General features: G+C 47.8%; 2 protein-coding genes across 3 annotated transcripts in view; one reads left to right on the forward strand and one right to left on the reverse strand.

The window, feature by feature from the left end:
* LOC147081895 (D-glutamate cyclase, mitochondrial-like) overlaps nt 1–14,270 on the forward strand; it is a 42,193-nt gene extending 27,923 nt beyond the window's left edge. The window contains exons 9-10 of one of the 2 annotated variants that reach the window (XM_085980596.1): nt 2,826–2,977; nt 13,864–14,270. In XM_085980596.1, coding sequence (XP_085836722.1) covers nt 2,826–2,977; nt 13,864–14,022 — 311 coding nt within the window. In that variant the 3' untranslated portion in view covers nt 14,023–14,270. The remainder of the gene's footprint in view (nt 1–2,825; nt 2,978–13,863) is intronic. The other variant, XM_085980597.1, reaches the window with a different exon arrangement.
* A 2,286-nt stretch (nt 14,271–16,556) lies between these two features.
* On the reverse strand, nt 16,557–17,670 carry LOC147081896 (G protein-coupled receptor 68-like). The gene has a single exon (XM_085980598.1). The coding sequence runs from the start codon at nt 17,565–17,567 to the stop codon at nt 16,602–16,604; it is 966 nt and encodes a 321-aa protein (XP_085836724.1). The 5' UTR covers nt 17,568–17,670; the 3' UTR covers nt 16,557–16,601.
* Nucleotides 17,671–19,982: the final 2,312 nt, after the last annotated feature.

A 19,982-nucleotide genomic window follows, 5' to 3' on the forward strand; every position in this document is an offset into this window, starting at 1 on the left:
GACCCCCAGATCCCTTTGTACTTCAGTACTTTCCAGTTTCTTGCCATTAAGATAATAACTTGCTCTACGATTTTTCCTGCCAAAGTGCATAACCTCACACTTTCCTGTATTGTATTCCATCTGCCAAATCTCTGCCCACTTACTTAGCCTGTCTATGTCCCCTTGCAGATTTTTTATGTCCTCCTCACTCACTACTTTCCCTCCCATCTTAGTATCATCTGCAAACTTTGATGTGTTACACTCGGTCCCCTCCTCCAAATCGTTAATATAGATTGTAAAGAGTTGGGGACCCAGCACTGACCCCTACGGAACACCACTGGTTACTGATTGCCAGTCTGAGAATGAACCATTTATTCCAACTCTCTGCCTTCTGTTAGATAGCCAATCCTCTATCCATGCCAGAATATTACCTCCAATCCCGTGATTTTTTATCTTAAGCAATAATCTTTTGTGTGGCACCTTGTCAAATGCCTTTTGGAAGTCTAAATACACTACGTCCACTGGTTCACCTTTATCCACCCTATATGTTACTTCCTCAAAGAACTCCAGCAAATTTGTCAAACATGACTTCCCCTTCATAAAACCATGCTGACTTTGTCTTATTAAATTATGATTATCCAAATGTCCTGTTACTGTCTCCTTAATAATGGACTCCAAAATTTTACCTACCACAGATGTTAGGCTAACCGGTCTATAGTTTCCAGCCTTCTGTCTACTGCCCTTTTTAAATAAGGGTGTTACATTAGCAGTTTTCCAGTCTGCTGGGACCTTTGCTGAGTCCAGGGAGTTTTGGAAGATTATTACCAATGCATCCACAATCCCTACCGCCACTTCCCTCAAGACCCTAGGATGTAAGCCATCAGGTCCAGGTGATTTATCCGCCTTGAGTCCCATTATTTTACCGAGTACCACTTCCTTAGTGATTTTGATCGTGTTTATCTCCTCCACCCCTATAGCCCCCTGCTTGTCCAGTGTTGGGATATTCTTGGTGTCCTCTACTGTAAAGACTGATACAAAATATTCATTCAGTGTTTTTGCCATCTCCATATTTCCCACCATTAATTTCCCGGTCTCATCCTCTAAGGGACCAACATTTACTTTAGCCACCCTTTTTCTTTTTATATAACTATAAAAACTCTTACTATCTGTCTTTATATTTTTTGCTAATTTACTTTCATAATCTATCTTCCCTTTCTTAATCAATCTTTTTGTTATTTTTTGCTGTCTTTTAAAGTTTTCCCAATCCTCTATCCTCCCACTAGATTTGGCTACCTTATATGCCCTTGTTTTTAGTCGAATACTATCCTTAATTTCTTTACTTAGCCACGGATGGCTGTCTTTTCTTTTACACCCTTTTTTTCTCAGTGGAATATACTTTTTTTGGAAGTTGTAAAATAACTCCTTAAATGTACACCACTGATCATGTATCGTCTTACCCTTTAATCTATTTTCTCAATCCACTTTACTCAATTCCGCTCTCATACCTTCATAGTCTCCTTTATTCAAGCTTAGCACGCTTGTTTGAGATACAACCTCCTCACCCTCTAATTGAATATGGAATTCAACCATGTTATGGTCACTCATTCCAAGGGGATCCTTTACTAGGACATTTTTAATTAATCCTGTCTCGTTACACAGGACCAGATCTAAGGTTGCTTGCCCCCTGGTCGGTTCAGTTACATACTGCTCAAGAAACCCATCCCTAATACACTCAATGAACTCATCCTCAAGGCAGCCCTGCCCAATTTGATTTGTCCAATTAATATGATAGTTAAAATCCCCCATAATTATAGATGTTCCCTTATTACAAGCCTCAACTATTTCCTGATTGATACTCCGTCCAACCGAGTTGCGACTGTTCGGAGGCCTATAGACTACGCCCACTAGTGTTTTTTTCCCCTTATTATTCCTTATCTCCACCCAAACTGTTTCATTGTCCTGATCTTTTGACCCAATATCATTTCTCTGTATTACAGTGATTCCTTCCTTTATTAACATAGCCACCCCACCTCCCCTTCCTTCCTGCCTGTCCTTCCTGATTGTTAAATAACCTGGTATGTTTAATTCCCAGGCATTGTCACCCTGCAGCCATGTTTCTGTAATGGCCACAAGATCATACCCATATGTAGCTATTTGTGCCTTTAACTCGTCTATTTTGTTACGAATGCTACGTGCATTCAGATAGAGAACTTTCAAATGTGTTTTGTGACACTTATTTCCTGCTTTTGCCCTTTTTATTACTTTACCTTTTACTCCATACCTTCTGCCCCTTCCTGACACGCTCTGGTTTTTAATTTCCCCACTGCTACCTAAGTCTATGACCTTCTCTGTTGTCATTTTTATTATTTGTTCTCTAGGAAGCTCCCCCCGACTAGTTAGTTTAAAGCCCTCTCTACAGCCTCTGCTGGAAAAATGGGGATAATCCTCTTAACCGTCTGTTAACTACCTGTTAACAGGCAGTTAAGTGGCTGTAATCCCCTTCCCGCCTCCAGGAGACGGGACCCGGCACGGGTCGGCTACCCGCCTCCTGGGAAGATGGCACGGAGGCGGGTTGGGGTGGGGGCGGGCTTGGGGTACCCGTAATTAGTTCCTCTCAATAAATTCTAGGCAAGTTATTTTTCTGAGGGAAAGAAATGAGTGTTCCATGTAGGAGACCAACAGGTGGTGTGGAATAGATGTCTGTCATAGAACAGTTGCAGGCTCTGGAATTAGTGGGATTGATGGGCCGATTGATGACACCTTGAGATTTGGCTAAATCAAAACAGAGCTCTTCCAGTCTGTAAACAGTAGAAGAAGCAATCTTAAATGGCAATGTGTTTTATTAGGTGTGTCAAACTGGGGAGGCTATGCTGTAGCCTGTGCTCTGTACATTCTCAACACCTGTACAATCCACGAACGCTACCTACGCAAAGCGGTTGGGTTTCCTAAGACGTCTGAAATGGATGGATGTATCTCGGCACTACCTAGTGTCCGTAAGGTAGGTAACAGTATTTTCTCACCAGGATAGAGGACCATTTCTCTCTATCTCCTTCCTCCAGTGGAGTTGCATGTGATCCTTTTCTAGCCTCTTGCTCCTATCGCCTCTCTCTCTCTTCCCATCGCAGCCTTTTCTTGTCTCTTATTTTATCAATACTACTAAGCTCAATGCTCCTGAGTTTTACTCTCTTGTTCCTTCAGCTCTCCACCTTCCTCTTCCCTGCATTTTCACTGTTTTGAAATCAAGACTCATCACACCATCTCTTCTGGCTTGTTCCTTCTCATGATCTCAAAATTATGGAACTCCTACCCTCTGTTCATTTTAAGAACATTAGAATTAGGAGCAGGAGTAGGCCATACAGCATTTTGAGCCTGCTCCACCATTCAATAAGATCATGGCTGATCTTCGACCTCAACTCCACTTTCCCGCCCCATCCCCACATCCCTTGATTCCCCTAGAGTCCAAAAATCTATCGATCTCAGCCTTGAATATACTCAACGACTCAGCATCCACAGCCCTCTGGGGTAGAGAATTCCAAAGACTCACAACCCTCTGAGCGAAGAAATTTCTCCTCATCTCAGTCCTAAATGGCTGACCCCTTATACTGAGACTGTGACCCCTAGTTCTGGACTCCCCATCCAGGGGAAACAGCCTTTTGGCATCTACCCTGTCAATCTCCCTCAGAATCTTATATGTTTCAATGAGATCATCTCTCATTCTTCTAAACTCCAGAGAGTACAGGCCCAATCTACTCAATCTCTACACATAGGACAACCCTCTCATCCAAGGAACCAATCTAGTGAACCTTCGTTGCACCGCCTCTAAGGAGTATATCCTTCCTTATATATCACCCTCCTCCTAGACCCAAAAGCTTTCAAAGAAGAGATGGGGAGTTCAATCCTGGACCAATATTTCTCAACCAGCATCACTAAAAAAAAGATTATCTGGTCATTATCACATTGCCCTTTGTTTAGGTTTACAGTGCGCGTGTGTGAATGCACGAAGTGTGGTAAATAAGGTTGATGAGCTGTAGGCACAATTAGCCACATGGGAATATGATGTTGTGGCGATAACGGAGACCTAGCTCAAAAAAGGGCAGGATTGGGTTTTAAATATTCCTGGATATAAGGGCCTAGAAATTGGGTTTTGGCTTAGCCAGGGCTTTAGCGCCGGAAATTAGTGCCGGCGCTAAGTCCCCTGCGCGCGCCAAAAATTCAGTGGCGCCGCGCCCAAACGGCTGCCGGCGCCACTGAAGGGTCTTAGCGCCTGGAAAAGGGCGCTAACTGCCGTTTCGCGCCACAATTCCGGCGCTGCGGCACCCGATGCGGTGCGGCAGGCTGGGGAAGTGCAGGCCTCCTCCTTCCGTTAAGAAGGAGCTGCCTGCACCCGGCCGCGGCCCGCGCAAATCTGCTTAAAAATGAGCCCGGCACCTCGGACAAGTGCCGGGCTTGCATCTGTTCCGGGGGGGGTGGGTGGAGAGAAGTCCGGGGAGGGAGCTGTGGGCAGGCGGCCGGCGGGAAAGCGGCCGGCCGCCGCGGGGCCTTTAATGCGCCGGCGCTAACTGCAGTAAGGCACCTCTGACAAAACGCTGGTTGCGGCTGCCACGGGCGAGGCGGCCGCAACTCAATTTCGGAGTTCGGGCGGGTTACCACGGCAACCGGGACGCTGCGCACACCGATGACGTCATCGGTGCCGGTGCAGCGTTACTGGAGCAACGCCGATTTAGGGCCCCAGGGAATTTCACTACTGGCCATAACTCCGGCGCAAGGCCCTCTAGCGCCTCAAATGAGGCGCTAAGGCTACTGAATTTTCAGCCGAAGGTGTTCAGGAAAGATAGGGAAGGAAAGAAAGGAGGTGGGGTGGTAGTATTGGTTAAGGAGAATGCTACAGTGCTGGAGAGAGAGGATGTCCTGGAGGGGTCAAGGACAGAATCTATTTGGTTATAGTTAAGAAATAATAGAAGTGCCATTACACTACTAGGTGTATTCTATAGGCCACCAACTAGTGGGAAAGATATAGAGGAGCAAATTTGCAGGGAAATTACAGAGAGGTGCAAGAACTATAGAGTTGTGATAATGGGCGACTTCAACTGTCCTAATATAGACTGGGATAGTAATAGTGTAAAAGGCAGAGATGGGGACGAATTTCTGAAGTGTGTTCAGGAGAACTTTCTTGATCAGTATGTTTCCGGCCCAACGAGGGAGGAGGCATTGCTGGATCTGGTTCTGGGGAATGAGGTGGGTCAAGTGGAGCAAATGTCAGTAGGGGAACATCTAGGGAACAGTAATCACAGTATCATAAGGTTTGGATTAGCTATGGAAAAGGACAGGGAGCAATCTAGAGTAAAAATACTTAATTGGAGGAAGGCAAATTTTTGTGGGTTGAGAACGGATCTGGCCCGGGTAAATTGGAATCAAAGATTGGCAGACAAAACTGTAATCGAACAATGGGCTGCCTTTCAAGAGGAGATGGTTCGGGTACAGTCGAGGTACATTCCCACGAGGGGGAAAGGTAGGGCAACTAAAGCCAGAGCTCCCTGGATGATGGAAGAGATAAAGCATAAGATGAAGCAGAAAAAGGGGGCATATGACAGATGTCAGGTTGAGAATACATCTGAGAATCAGGCTAAATATAGAAAGTTTAGAGAAGAACTGAAAAAGAAAATAAGAGGGGCAGAGAGAGAGCATGAGAATAGATTGGCAGCTAACGTAAAAGGGAATTCAAAAGTCTTCTATAGGCATATTAAATAATAAACGGATAGTAAGAGGAGGGGTGGGGCCGATTAGGGACCAAAAAGGAGATGTACGCATGGAGGCAGAGGGCATGGCTGAGGTACTAAATGAGTACTTTGCATCTGTCTTCACCAAGGAAGAAGATGCTGTCAAAGTCATAGTAAAAGAGGAGGTAGTGGAGATACTGGATGAGATAAGAATTGATAAAGAGGAGCTACTAGAAAGGCTGTCTGAACTTAAAGTTGATAAGTCACCAGGACCGGATGGGATGCATCCTAGGATGCTGAGGGAGGTTAAGGAGGAAATCGTGGAGGTACTCGCCATAATCTTCCAATCCTCCTTAGATACGGGGGTGGTGCCAGAGGACTAGAGAATTGCAAATGTTACACCCTTGTTCAAAAAAGGGTGTAAAGATAAACCCAGCAACTACAGGCCAGTCAGTTTAACCTCGGTAGTGGGAAAGCATTTGGAAATGATAATCAGGGATAAAGTGTGGATTAAAGCCAGCACGGATTTGTTAAAGGAAAATCGTGTTCAACTAACTTGATCGAGTTTCTTGATGAGGTAACAGAGAGGGTTGATGAGGGCAATGCAGTTGATGTGGTGAACATAATAGGCTTGCCGGCAAAGTTGAAGCCCATGGAATAAAAGGGACAGTGGCAACATGGATACGAAATTGGCTAAGTGACAGGAAACAGAGAGCAGTGGTGAACGGTTGTTTTTCGGAATGGAGGAAGGTATGCAGTGGTGTTCCCCAGGGGTCAGTACTAGGACCACTGCTTTTCTTGATTTATATTTATGACTTGCGAGTACAGGGCACAATTTCAAAATTTGCAGATGACACAAAACTTGGAAGTGTAGTGAACAGTGAGAAGGATAGTGATAGACTTCAAGAAGACATAGACAGGCTGGTGAAATGGGCGGACACATGGCAGATGAAATTTAGCGCAGAAAAGTGTGAAGTGATACATTTTGGTAGGAAGAATGAGGAGAGGCAATATAAACTAAATGGTACAATTCTAAAGCAGGTGCATGAACAGAGAGACCTGGGGGTACATGTGCAATAATCATTAAAGGTGGCAGGGCAGGTTGAGAAAGCTGTTAAAAAAGCATACGGTATTCTGGACTTCATAAATAGAGGCATAGAGTACAAAAGCAAGGAAGTTATGATGAACCTTTATAAAACACTGGTTCGGCCTCAACTGGAGTATTGTGTCCAATTCTGGGCACCACACTTTAGGAACGATGTGAAGGTCTTAGAGAGGGTACAGAAAAGATTTACAAGAATGGTTCCAGGGTTGAGGCACATCAGTTACGTGGACAGACTGGAGAAGCTGGGGCTGTTCTCCTTAGAGCAGAGGGTTGAGAGGAGATTTGATAGACGTGTTCAAAATCATGAGGGGTCTGGACAGAGTAGATAGAGAGAAACTGTTCCTATTGGCGGAAGGGTCGAGAAGCAGAGGGCACAGATTCAAGGTGATTGGCAGAAGAACCAAAGACGGTGTGAGGAAAGTCTTTTTTACGCAGCGAGTGGTTAGGATCTGGAATTCACTGCCTGAAAGGGTGGTGGAGGCAGATTCAATCGTGGCTTTCAAAAGGGAATTGGATAAGTACCTGAAGGAAAAAATTTGTGGGGCTACGGGGAATGGGCCGGGGAGTGGGACTAGCTGAAGTGCTCTTACAGAGAGGCAGCACGGGCTCGAGGGGCCAAATGGCCTCCTGTGCTGTAACCGTTCTATGATTCTAAATTGGCTGACGTGTTTCCTACATTACAACAGTGACTACACTTCAAAAAGTACTTCAGTGGCTGTAAAGTGCTTTGGGACTTTCTGAGGTTGTGAATGGCACTGTAGAAATACAAGTCTGTTGAGATACCACGGCAAACGTGGGAGTCGAGACCAGAGTTGATGGAACACAACTGCTTTAATTTACATCATGGCAAAAACAAGTGCTTAAAAAGCCCGCGCAACCACTTAAATACTCCCCAGACAAGAAGTGCTCCCGGCAGCCTATCCCTACGGGAAACAAGCTGCCGGAGGAAAGGGCCCACGGCTGGGGGCGGCTGCTGCCGGCAGTGCGCCTGCGTAAACTGTCTGTGCCGCCGTGAGCGGATTATGTCCAATGGTGGCATGTCGCCACAGAGCTCCCCCCAGAATCCGCTTAGGAGGAGTAGACGAGTCGTGACGGTGGTCTAATGGTTCTGCCGGAGCGGCTCTGAGTGGCCGCCGGTCTAGTTGGTGAGGCCGGGCGGTTCGCCGCCGGCTGTGCTAGCTTGCTGGCGGGACGGCCTCTAGTTGGAGGTCGGGCCACGGGGACCTGTTCCCCTGGTTCTGTGTGTGCTGGTTTGAGTCGGTCGATGGAGACCGTTTCAACCCTGTCGCCGAGTCGCAGCTTGAAGACCTTGTCCCCGGTTTGTAGTACCTCGTACGGTCCGTCGTACAGGGGTCGCAGGGGTCTGCGGTGTGCGTCGTGTCGCACGAAGACGAAACGTGCCTGCTGTAAGTTTGGCGGGACGTAAGGTGCGAGTTCGCCGTGTCGGTTGACTGGAAGTGGGGCGAACTGTTGAGCGGAAGAGAAAGAGTTGAGCTGCTGCTGTTCGGCCGACCAAGGCGTGGTAGCCTCCGGAAGGAATTCGCCTGGTACGCGCAGCGGTTGTCCATAGACTAACTCCGCTGCTGAGGACTGGAGGTCTTCCTTGACCGCGGTACGTAGGCCTAGCAGCACCCACGGTAGGCGGTCAGTCCAGGTACTGTCCTGCAGGCTGGTGCGAAGTGAGGCCTTGAGTGACCTGTGGAAGCGTTCACACAGCCCATTGGCCTGTGGGTGGTACGCCGTGGTTCGGTGGAGCGTCACCCCGAGGTTGCGTGCTGTGGCCGTCCAGAGTTCGGAGGTGAACTGGGTGCCTCTGTCGGAGGTTATGTCGGCCGGTACACCGAATCTCGCGACCCAGGTGTTAATGAACGCCCTGGCGATGTCGGCTGTGGTGGTGGAGGTCAGCGGCACTGCCTCAGGCCAGCGTGTGTAGCGGTCGACCATCGTGAGAAGATAAGTTTGGCCTTGCGATGGCGGCAGAGGACCGACGATGTCGACGTGTACGTGGTCGAAGCGGCGGCTGGGTACCTCGAAGTCTCCCAGGGGTGCTTTTGTGTGCAGCTGCACCTTAGCCCGTTGGCAGGCGAGGCAGGAGTTGGCCCAAGTCCGAACATCTTTGCTAAGGCCGCGCCAGACGAAGCGCTGGGAGAGGAGTTTAACGGATGCGCGGGAACCCGGATGGGAGAGCCTATGGAGCGCGTTGAAGATGCGGCGGCGCCAGGTTGCAGGGACGACCGGCCTGGGTTGGCCGAGTGAGACGTCGCAAGTGACTGCCGTGGCTTCGGGCCCGTGCACGACCTTGGCTAGGCGTAGCCCTGGCAGGCTGGTAGCCGCCGAGAGGAGGTCTGGGTCCGTGAGCTGGGCCGCTGCTAGTTGCGCGCAGTCGGCCGCTAGGTGATTCGTGCAGACGGCAGGACGGGAAAGGCAGTCGGCGACAACGTTGTCTCTACCGGAGACGTGCTGGATGTCCGTGGTAAACTCGGACACGGCCGCGAGCTGGCGTTGCTGCCTAGCGGACCAGGGGTCGGTGTTCTTAGCCATCGCGTATGTGAGCGGCTTGTGGTCCACGTACGCGGTAAAGGGGCGGCCCTCCAGCAGGAACCTGAAATGGCGGACCGACAGGTGGAGCGCGAGGAGCTTGCGGTCGAAAGTAGAGTATTTGACCTCCGGGGGGCGCAGTTGGCGGCTGTAGAAGGCAAGTGGCTGCCACACGCCATTGACCCACTGCTCGAACACGGCTCCGACCGCATGGTCGGAGGCGTCGGTGGTGAGCGCGACCCGGGCATCAGCCCTCGGGTGCGCGAGCAAGGTGGCGTCGGCGAGCGCGTTTTTGGTGGCGTCGGAGGCGCCTGACGTGTCAGCGGTCCAGGCTACGGCCATCTTGCCGGATTTACCTTGGAGGGAATCGTATAGGGGCTTCATGAGGGCTGCAGCTCTGGGGATGAACCTGTTGTAAAAGTTCACCATCCCGAGGAACTCCTGGAGGCCCTTGATGGTTTTAGGGCGGGGGAATTGCTGGACGGCCTGCACCTTGTTGGGCAGGGGGACGGCCCCAACAGGAGTGATGTGGTGGCCGAGAAAATCGATCTCGGCTAGGCCGAATTGGCACTTCGCCGGGCTGAGGATAAGCCCGTGTTGGGCTAAGCGCCCGAACAGGATGCAAAGGTGTTCGAGGTGTTCCTGTTTGGAGGAGCTGGCCACGAGAATGTCGTCTAGATAGACGAATAGAAAGTTCAGGTCCCGGAGGACTGAGTCCATAAGGTGCTGAAAAGCCTGGGCTGCATTCTTGAGGCCGAAGGGCTTCCTCAGGTACTCGAACAGGCCGAATGGGGTGATGACGGCCGTTTTGGGGATGTCCGCGGGGTGTACGGGGACTTGGTGGTAACCGCGCACCAGGTCGACCTTGGAGAAGACGGTTCGTCCGGCCAATCGGGCCGAGAAGTCCTGGATGTGCGGCACCGGGTATCGGTTGGGGGTGGTGGCATCGTTGAGGCGGCGGTAGTCCCCGCAGGGGCGCCAGCCTCCGCCGGGATTGGGGGCGATGTGGAGGGGCAAGGCCCAAGGGCTGCTGGAGCGGCGGATGATGCCGAGTTGCTCCATGGTGGTGAACTCGGCCCGCGCGATTTCCAGCTTGGCCGGGTCGAGTCTGCGGGCGTGGGCAGCGACCGGGGGGGCCGGTGGTGGGGATATAGTGCTCCACACCGTGTTTGGCGGCTTTGGCCGAAAAGGTCGGGTTAGTGAGGGCGGGAAACTCGACTAGTAGTGCCGAGTAGTCGTCCGTGGCTCTGGCGAGGCAGTAGGCCGGCCGAACGGGCCGGGGTGACTGCGCCAGGTATGGGGGCCATAGTGTTGATGTCGACGAGGCGGTGCCTCGGAATGTCGACAAGGAGGCCGTGGGCGCGTAGGAAGTCGGCACCAATGAGTGGACAGAGGACCTTGGCCGTGAGGAACTCCCAGTGGTAGCGGCGGCCTGCGAGGTCGAGCGTGACCATGCGGGTGCCGTATGTGCGGATGTCAGAGCCATTGGCTGCAGCCAGCGTAACACCCCGTGCACCGCGTTGGATTTCGAGGGCGGAGGCGGGGGTGATGCTGTGCTGGGCTCCTGTGTCGCACAGGAATCGGCGGTTGGTGCTGTCGTCGATGACGTACAGTAGGGGCCCCTTTTGCCCCGCGGCCATCGTGGGGGCCGGTGCGGGGAGGGGTTTGAAAGTGCACGGTGGCGTGCAGCGTTGGGCCCTAGTGCCAAAACGGGTGTGGTAGTAGCAGTGACCCGGAGTGGAAGGGCGGTCGGGCCTAGTGAGCCGGGGGGACCGCGTGATCGTTGCCGTGAGGTCGGGCGCGACGTCGCGGGCGGTCTGCGCGGAGAGCAGCCGGTCGGCCTTTTCAGCTATCTCATTCAGGTCCATGGAGCCAGACTCCACAATGAGCGGGTGGATGCTGGCGGGGAGCTGCCAAATGAAAAGCGTGCGAAAGAGGGCGCCGGGTTTTTTGTCGTCCGAGAGGGACAGCATGTGGGAAAGCAGGTCTGATGGTGAAGCGTCACCAAGGCCTGGAAGGTCGAGGAGTTGGCAGTTGCGCTGGTAGGAGGACGCCTGAAATTTTTTAAGGAGCGCAGCCTTCAGATGTTCGTACTTGCCTTCCTCTGGTGGATCCTGCAGCGCTGCCCGAACCTTAGGGACTGTGGCGCAGGTGAGAGAGGCGACGAGGTAGTCGTACTTCGTGGCATCGACTGTAATGCTTCTCAGCCGGAATCTGGACTCGGCTTGAATGAACCAGGCCTCGGCCAGGTTCTCCCAAAAGTCCGGTAGTTTAACCGTGACTGCGTTTGTATCCGCCATGCTAGCTTAGGATTCATCCTGAGCGTCGGGGTCACCAGTGTTGAGATACCGCGGCAAACATGGGAGTCGAGACCAGAGTTGATGGAACACAACTGCTTTAATTTACATCATGGCAAAAACAAGTGCTTAAAAAGCCCGCGCAACCACTTAAATACTCCCCAGACAGGAAGTGCTCCCGGCAGCCTGTCCCTATGGGAAACAAGCTGCCGGAGGAAAGGGCACACGGCTGGGGGCGGCTGCTGCCGGCAGTGCGCCTGCGTAAACTGTCTGTGCCGCCGTGAGCGGATTATGTCCAATGGTGGCATGTCGCCACAGTCTCTTTTTCTTTTTCTTTCAAACCAATACTTCTTGATTGGTTGTGTTTTCTAATCTATTACCACCTCGATGATGTCCTAGGCTGCAGTGCTAGCCTTTTAGCCCTTAAAAAAAACTCACTTTGTTTTGGAAATGGACGAATCGTGTCAGTCGTTTCCTGTGCATTTTGTTTCCTCCTCGACATTAGGTTTCCTACATCACGCCCTGCTCTCCAGCAAGGTGGGTAAAGCTTACTCCTTTGACCCATCTTTTGGTCACCTGCCCTAATATCTCCTCCTTTGACTTGGTGTCAATTTTTTTGTCTGATTGCGTTTCCGCAACGCACCTTGGGACGTTTTCCTACATTAAAGGCGCTATATAAATGCAAGTTGTCGCTGTAATTGGCCTGTTTCACTATCTCTCGTCAAGAAGGAAAGACTTGCATTTACTTAGCGCCTTATCCTGTCTCTCAGAAGTGTCCCAAAGTGCTTTACGTCCAATAAATTAGTTTGAAGTGCAGTAGCTGTTGTTGGGTAGGCAACTGGCTCAAAGAACACATAGAACATAGGAACAGGAGGAGGCCATTCAGCCCCTCGAGCCTGCACCGCCATTCAATTAGATCACGGCTGATCTGTATCTTAACTCCATTTCCCCGCCTTGGTTCCGTATCCCTTAATACCCTTGCCTAACAAAAATCTATCAATCTTAGTTTTGAAATTTTCAATTGACCCCCTAGCCTCAACAGCTTTTTAGGGTAGAGAGCTCCAGATTACTACTACCCCTTTGTGTGAAGAAGTGTTTCCTGACATCGCCCCTGAACGGCCTGGCTCTAATTTTAAGGTTTATGCCCCCTTGTTCTGGACTCCCCCCACCAGAGGAAATAATTTCTCTCCATCTAACCTATCAGCACCTTTAATCATTTTAACCACCTCAGTTAGATCACCCCTTAGCCTTCTATACTCGAGGGAATACAAGCCCAGTCTGTGCAAGCTGCCCTCATAATTTGACCCTTGTAGCCCAGGTATCATTCTGGTGAATCTGAGCTGCACCTCCCCCAAGGCCAATATATCCTTCCTGAGGAGCGGTGCCCGGAACTGAACGCAGTTACTCCAGATGGGGGCTAACCAGAGCTTTGTATAACTGTAACGTAACTTTTACTTTTTGTATTCCAGCCCCCTTGGTATTTTTTGTACCTGTCCACTAGCTTTTGGTGTTAGGAGGAACAGTATAGGTTAACTGACCCTTTTGATTTCTTTTATTCATCTCTTCCCTCAATGAAGTAGTTTCTCCTCAGTTGCTCTGGGTAATATCAGGAAGACATCTTTTGTTTAATTGTAGGGGTGAAGCCACGTCCTACCACCGTGTTGCACAGACCCAGCAGCACACGTGACATAGGAATACATTCTTGCTAACTCAATGCTCCATCCTTTTGTTACACTGAATGTTACACCGAGTTAAATCGAGTTTACAGCACAGAAACCGTCCATTCAGCCCAACTGGTCTATGCTGGCGTTTGTGCGCCACACGACCCTCCTCCCACCCCTCTTCATCAGCATAACTTTCTATTCCTTTCTCTCTCATGTGCTTATCTACCATTTCCTTAAATGCATCTATACTATTTGGCTCAACTCCTCCTTGTGGGAGCGAGTTTCACGTTCTCACCACTCTCTGGGTAAAGAAGTTTCTCCTGAATTCCCTATTGGATTTATTAGTGTCTGGCATATATTTATGGCCTCTAGTTCTGGTCTCCCCCACAAGTGGAAACACCTTCTCTGCCTCTACCCTATCAAATCCCTTCATAATCTTAAAGACTTCTATCAGCTCACCTCTCAGTCTTCTCTTTTCCAGATAAAAGAGCCCCAGCCTGTTCAATCTTTCCTGATGCTTATAACCTCTCAGTTCTGTAGTCAATCTTTTCATCTGTCCTTAGGAAGAAAAGCTGCTGGAGTTGCTGGTGGAACATGGAATACGAAGCGGAAAAACCGGGAATCTGGGAATGGAAGTGGACGGCTTGCTGTTTCATGACACGCACTCAACTATGATCAAACAGCTGTTGGAGATCACCCTAGGACAGGCCCTATCGAACTAGGTCACAATGTGAGCAATAAGGGAACCTTTAATATAGAATTACAATCATTCTTGCCAACCTTTTAACTGAGAAAGTTCTCGTTAGGTTTACACTAACTAATCAATGTAATGATATTTGCACGACAGGTATGTTATAATGCAGTGTTGCATTTATTTTTGATTTATGTAATTTTTTATGGCTGTGTTGTGCTTCTGTTTCACTTCAAGAATTAATACAACAAATGTTTTTTTCTTCCCCACAAAACAGTTTATTCCAGTGTTTGTGTCAGTCATTTCGAAACTGTTCTTTAGATAATTGTGCCCAGTACTGTTCAGGGTTTCATTTTGCCTCAGAAGTCTGACAAATTTAAAGAAGAAGATTGGATAGATAAAGGAAAAGCCTAGGAAATATTGTTGTGACTAGAATATTTTAGGACTTGGATACAATAGTGGGAGATGTTGATTTAGGGAGCTCCTAGTGCTGAAACCATATGCACCTAGGCAAGTTTTATCAAACAAAGGCTGTGAATTTCCTTGGCACTGCTCCCGTTCTACTGCCATAACTTCCATGGACATGTGGTGGAAATCCCGTTTACACACGAAAGTGAGGTTTCCTCCACTCTTCCTGTGAAGTTACAAAGTGGAACAGGAGCACCTCCGAGGAAATTCTCGGCCAAAGTTGTTTTCTTGATGGCTCCACTGTTAGGTTTAACAACTACATCTACAAGCTTGCATTGTTTGATACTTGTCTGATGGGAACCCACAAGTCCATGGGAACACCATCACCTCCAAGTTCCCCTCCAAGTCACACACCATCCCGACTTGGAAATATATCGGCCGTTCCTTCATCGTCACTGGGTCAAAATCCTGGAACTCCCTCCCTAACAGCACTGTAGGAGTACCTTCACCACACGGACTGCAGCGGTTCAAGAAGGCGGCTCACCACCACCTTCTCAAGGGGCAACTAGGGATGGGCAATAAATGCTGGACCTTGCCAGTGACACCCAAATCCTGAGAATGAATAAAAAAAATAAGAAATGACCTTCAGAGCATTTGTAATTTGGTTGACTTTAGATCAGAAGCTGCTGGAGTATCCAAAGTTCATAGCGAGGAAAGAATTTCTTTTGCATTTAACTACGTAGAGAATTCGGAGAGAAGTATGGGTTGACTCTACTTCCCACCTACACACACACACACAAAGAAAAAAGACAAAGAACATCTAAGAGACACCAGCTGTGATTTACATGTAAAAAAAACTCTGGCGGAAGGGCCGAGAACACAGATTTAAGGTGATTGGCAGAAGAACCAAAGGCGACATGAGGAATACTTTTTTACGCAGTGAGTGGTTAGGATCTGGAATGCACTGCCTGAGAGGGTGGTGGAGGCAGATTCAATCGTGGCTTTCAAAAGGAAATTGGATAAGTACCTGAAGGAAAAAAATTTGCAGGGCTACGGGGAAAGGGCGGGGGAGTGGGACTAGATGAAGTGCTCTTGTAGAGAGCCGGCATGGGCTCGACAGGCCGAATGGCTTCCTTCTGTGCTGTAACCATTCTATGATTCAATGACCTAGCCAATTTAAATTAAAAGATCTATAATGTAAAAGTGTTACAATTAGAAACCAGATGCTCTAATACAACCATATTCTTATCTAGCCTCAATTCTTATCTGAAGCTGTAATCCAATTCAAGTTCTCATCAAAAATTCTAATCTGTATCAATCAATCTTTACCAAAAACTCTAATCCAATTCCAAAACTTTACCAAAAGCTCTAATCCAATCCCAGTTCTCATCCTGAAACTCAAATCCAACCCAAATCTATACCAAAAATTATAATCCAACCTCAATTCTTCCTTGCGTGTCAGCTGTGGCTCAGTTGGTGGCAGCACTCTCGTCTCTGAATCAGAAGGTTGTGGGTTCAAGCCCCACACCAGAGACTTGAGCCCATAATCTAGGCTGGCACTCCCAGTGCAGTACTGAGGGAGCGCTGCACTGTCGGAGGCGCCGTCTTTCGGATGAGATGTTAAAACCGAGGTCCCGTCTGTTCTCTCGGGTGGACGTAAAAGATCCCATGGCTGCTATTTCGAAGAAGAGGAAGGGCGTTAACCCTGGTGTTGTGGCCAATATTTATCCCAAAATCACTAAAACAGATTATCACATTGCTGTTTGTGGGAGCTTGTTGTGTGCAAATTGACTGCCATGTTTTCTACATTACAACACTGACTACACTTCAGAAAGTACTTCATTGGCTGTAAAGTGCTTTGGGATGTCCCGTGGTCGTGAAAGGTGCTATATAAATGCAAGTCTTTCTTTGGAGGTCTAATCCAATCCCAGTCTTCACCAGAATCCCTAATCTAAGTCCATTTCTTACTGATAGTTGTAATCCAATCACAATATTTACCAGAAAACTACAGCAATTTTACTTCTTACCCGAAATCCAATTATAAATCTTACTGAAAATGCTAGCTCTTACCCAAAGCTCTAATTCAGAGCTCTATTCTATACCTAAAAATAAAAGGAGCACTTGCTTGTTTACAACACACTGTAAGATGAGGCCATCATTGTTTTCAAAGCTTTTGCGGTGTCCTCAACATGTAAGGTTACTTTAAATCATAACTGGTGATTTGGTCTTCATCTCCACGGTCTCAATTTCTCGTCTCTTCTGGCAGTGAAAGAGATTTCTAACAGGATCCAGGAATCTGGCTAGCCAGCTCTGTGAACTCTGAGATATAAAGCAGTACAAGATGGGGTCGGCCACGCAGTTTAAACTCGTTAGCAGAAGCCCAAAATGGTAAACGTCAAAAATATCTTGAGCGAACTCACAGCTGTGCTCGAATATGGTCCGAATCATCAGGAAAATGTGATAGGGTGCGAAGCAAACCAGCAAAATGATGATTGTCCCAGACACCAATTTTTTTACTCTTAATTTCTGATTTTCGTTAAGCCCACGGACCTTGTGGACAACCGTCAACACTTTGTAGTAAGAGAAGACTAATAATATAAACGGGAGGAAGAACCCAACAGAGAGCCTGTAAATATTTAAATCCCTGTCTAATGGGCGCAGAGGATAATGTTCGAAACACAAGGTGTCATTCTCCTTGTCTTTACTGAGAACCTTGGAGCCTATGAAGAAAGTGCAGATGACTGCCTCCTTGAGCCAGATGATAACACTGATGAGCACTGCAGTCTTCATGGTGTGCAGGGATTTAAAGTTCACAGGGTAGGCCACGGCGAGGAAGCGATTGATGGAGATAAAGCAGAGGAAGCCGATGCTGATGTAGATATTCTGGTAGAGGAGCAGGCCGCTGAACTTGCAGAGTCCCCGGGATAAGATCCAGTCATCGTGTTGCAGCATATACTGAACCCACAAGGGCAAGGAGATGAGGTACAATAGGTCTGAGATGGTCAGGTTGCAGAGGTAGACTCCCAGCTCGTTCCCCTGCCTGATCTGCAGGTAGCTGTGATACAGGGACAGGAGATTAGTCGGGAGGCCGACGATGAAGACCAAGATGTAGACCGTGGGAAACAGGGTCTGGTGGATACCGTGGTCGATAGAACAGTTGGTCATCATTCAACACAATACTGGGACTTTCTCGTCTAATAAATTTTATGATACTTTTCTGTTTAATTCTTCTTCACTGAAACATGTCTCTCTAGAGGAAAAACAGAGAAGTTATGAAACAATATAATTATCGAACATTACAGCACAGAAGGAGGCCATTTGGCCCATCGTGCCACTGAAAGCCCACTGAATGATCCATCCAATCTGTCCTATTCGCCTGCCCTTTCCTCATACCATTTCAATATTTCTTTTTCAAATATTTATGTTTCTGCTAAGGCATTTAAAAACAACCTTCTGTGCTAAAAATTCTCCTAACCTCTCCAGCTATGGTGATTTTTTTCAATATTCATTCTCAAATGTGGGCGTCGCTGGCAAGGCCAGCATTTATTGCCCATCCCTAATTGCCCTCGAGAAGGTGGCGGTTGTAGTGATCAATAGCATGTCATTCTATAGTGGACACTAGGTGGAGCCGTAGAGCTGTATATAGCTGTATGTATAAGACTACACTACCCAGCTATATATTATATTAGGACTACATTACCCATGAGGCTAGGCTACCCACAAGGCAGCAGTCAAGATGGAAGCCTCTACAAGATGCTGTACAAGTCCACATGTGCTCAATAAAAGTGTCTAGCAAAAGCTAGCTGTGTTCATAATAAGAATATCTATTTATAAATGAACATAACACGGTACCAGGGTGGTGAAGATCTGCTGAAAATTGTGAAAAGCAACATGGAGAATTTGAAGCCACCAGAGCGTTTGAATCTCGAGGGAAATATCGACTACGACTGTCTGTGTGGAGTTTGCACATTCTCCCCGTGTTTGCGTGGGTTTTCTCCGGGTGCTCCGGTTTCCTCCCACAGTCCAAAGATGTGCAGGTTAGGTTGATTGGCTATGATAAATTGACCCTTAGTGTTAGGGGGATTAAATACGTGGGGTTACAGGGATAGGGTGGGATATGTGTAGGGGTTACGGGGATCGGGTGGGATATGTGTCGGTGCAGGCTCGATGGGCCGAAATGGCCTCTATCTGCACTGTGGGGCTTCTGTGATTCTGTGATACAATTGGCGGATTTTTAAACAACAATTCGAACTCTACATTGCAGCCACCGGATTCGGTATGAAGCCAGACGCAAGGAAGATAGCATTGCTGCTTACGGTTGCAAGCCCACAGGCGATAGAGGTATTTAATACATTTGTATTTAATCCAGTGGAGAACAGAGAAAAATTAGAAGATGTGCTAAAAAAATTTGATGCACATTGCTCTCCCAAAAAGAATGAGACCTATGAAAGATACATCTTCTGTTCTCGGACACAGCAGCAAAATTAGACTTTTGATAGCTTTATAACTGATCTGAAACTGAAAGCACAGACATGTAATTTCTCTGAGCTCAAAGCATCCATGATTCGTGACCAGATTGTATTTGGTATTCATGATAAAAAAGTCAGGGAACGTCTGTTGAGAGAAACCGAACTAAATTTGGAAAATGCGGTGAAAATATGCCAAGCCAGCGAGCTAGCTCGAAAGCACGCAAAGACTTTCAGTGAAATCAATAATGATGTGATTGTAACGAGTGATAATGCTGCTGTCGGTGCTGTGTCCTATAAGGGGAAGAAACATGGGCAGAACAGAAATGAAAAGCAATCGGAGGATGAAATTTTTAATTGTAAACTCTGTGGTTACAAACACCAGTTAAGACAATGCCCAGCGTTTGGAAAAATGTGCACAAAGTGTAATGGAAAGAATCACTTTGCCAAACAATGCTTTTCAAAAGTAAAAACAACGAAAGGGCAACAAGTTAATGTGATTGAGGACACTGATTTAAGTGAGACATTTTTTGTAGGAATGGTGTCATGTGACGATATCAAAAAAGATACAGAAAATGTGCAGCCCTCAGAAATGGACAATGCTGAACATAAAGTCAATGCAGTAAAAGTGGACAAATGGATGATCCCACTGCAGATAAATGGAGCATTAGTTACATTGAAACTGGACACTGGGGCAAAAGCAAACTTAATCAGTATGAGTGACATAAAAAATATGAAAGAAAAGCCCAAAATACAGAATAAGTCAGTACTACTGAAGAGCTATAATGGACAGAAAATAGATAGCTTAGGTGTATGCAGACTTAAAGTGACAGTCAAAGACAAAGTGCATCATCTCATGTTTTCTGTTGTGGCTGAAAGACTTGATTCGATACTAGGTGACAAAGCTTGTGAAGACTTAGAACTGGTCAAGAGAGTCTACCGTATAAACTGTGCCATAGGCAGACCAGATGACTCAGGTGATGAAGCAGAGAGCCCATCAAGGATGAAAAGGCCAAAGGGTATCCATGTCTTCAAAAAGCCTAGTTTCTCCAAGAAGAAAGTAAAAGACTTTAAGGTCAAAGAGAAGCCAAAGGAAGAAAAGCACAAAGAGAAAAAA

The sequence above is a fragment of the Somniosus microcephalus genome, unplaced genomic scaffold (genome assembly GCF_052327205.1).
Source record: "Somniosus microcephalus isolate GS21.2 unplaced genomic scaffold, FLI_Smic_1.0 scaffold308, whole genome shotgun sequence".
Lineage (NCBI taxonomy): Eukaryota > Metazoa > Chordata > Chondrichthyes > Squaliformes > Somniosidae > Somniosus > Somniosus microcephalus.

Excerpts from the sequence above, each read along its gene's own strand:
- LOC147081896 (XM_085980598.1), bottom strand. The coding sequence starts at position 17,567 with ATGATGACCAACTGTTCTATCGACCACGGTATCCACCAGACCCTGTTT.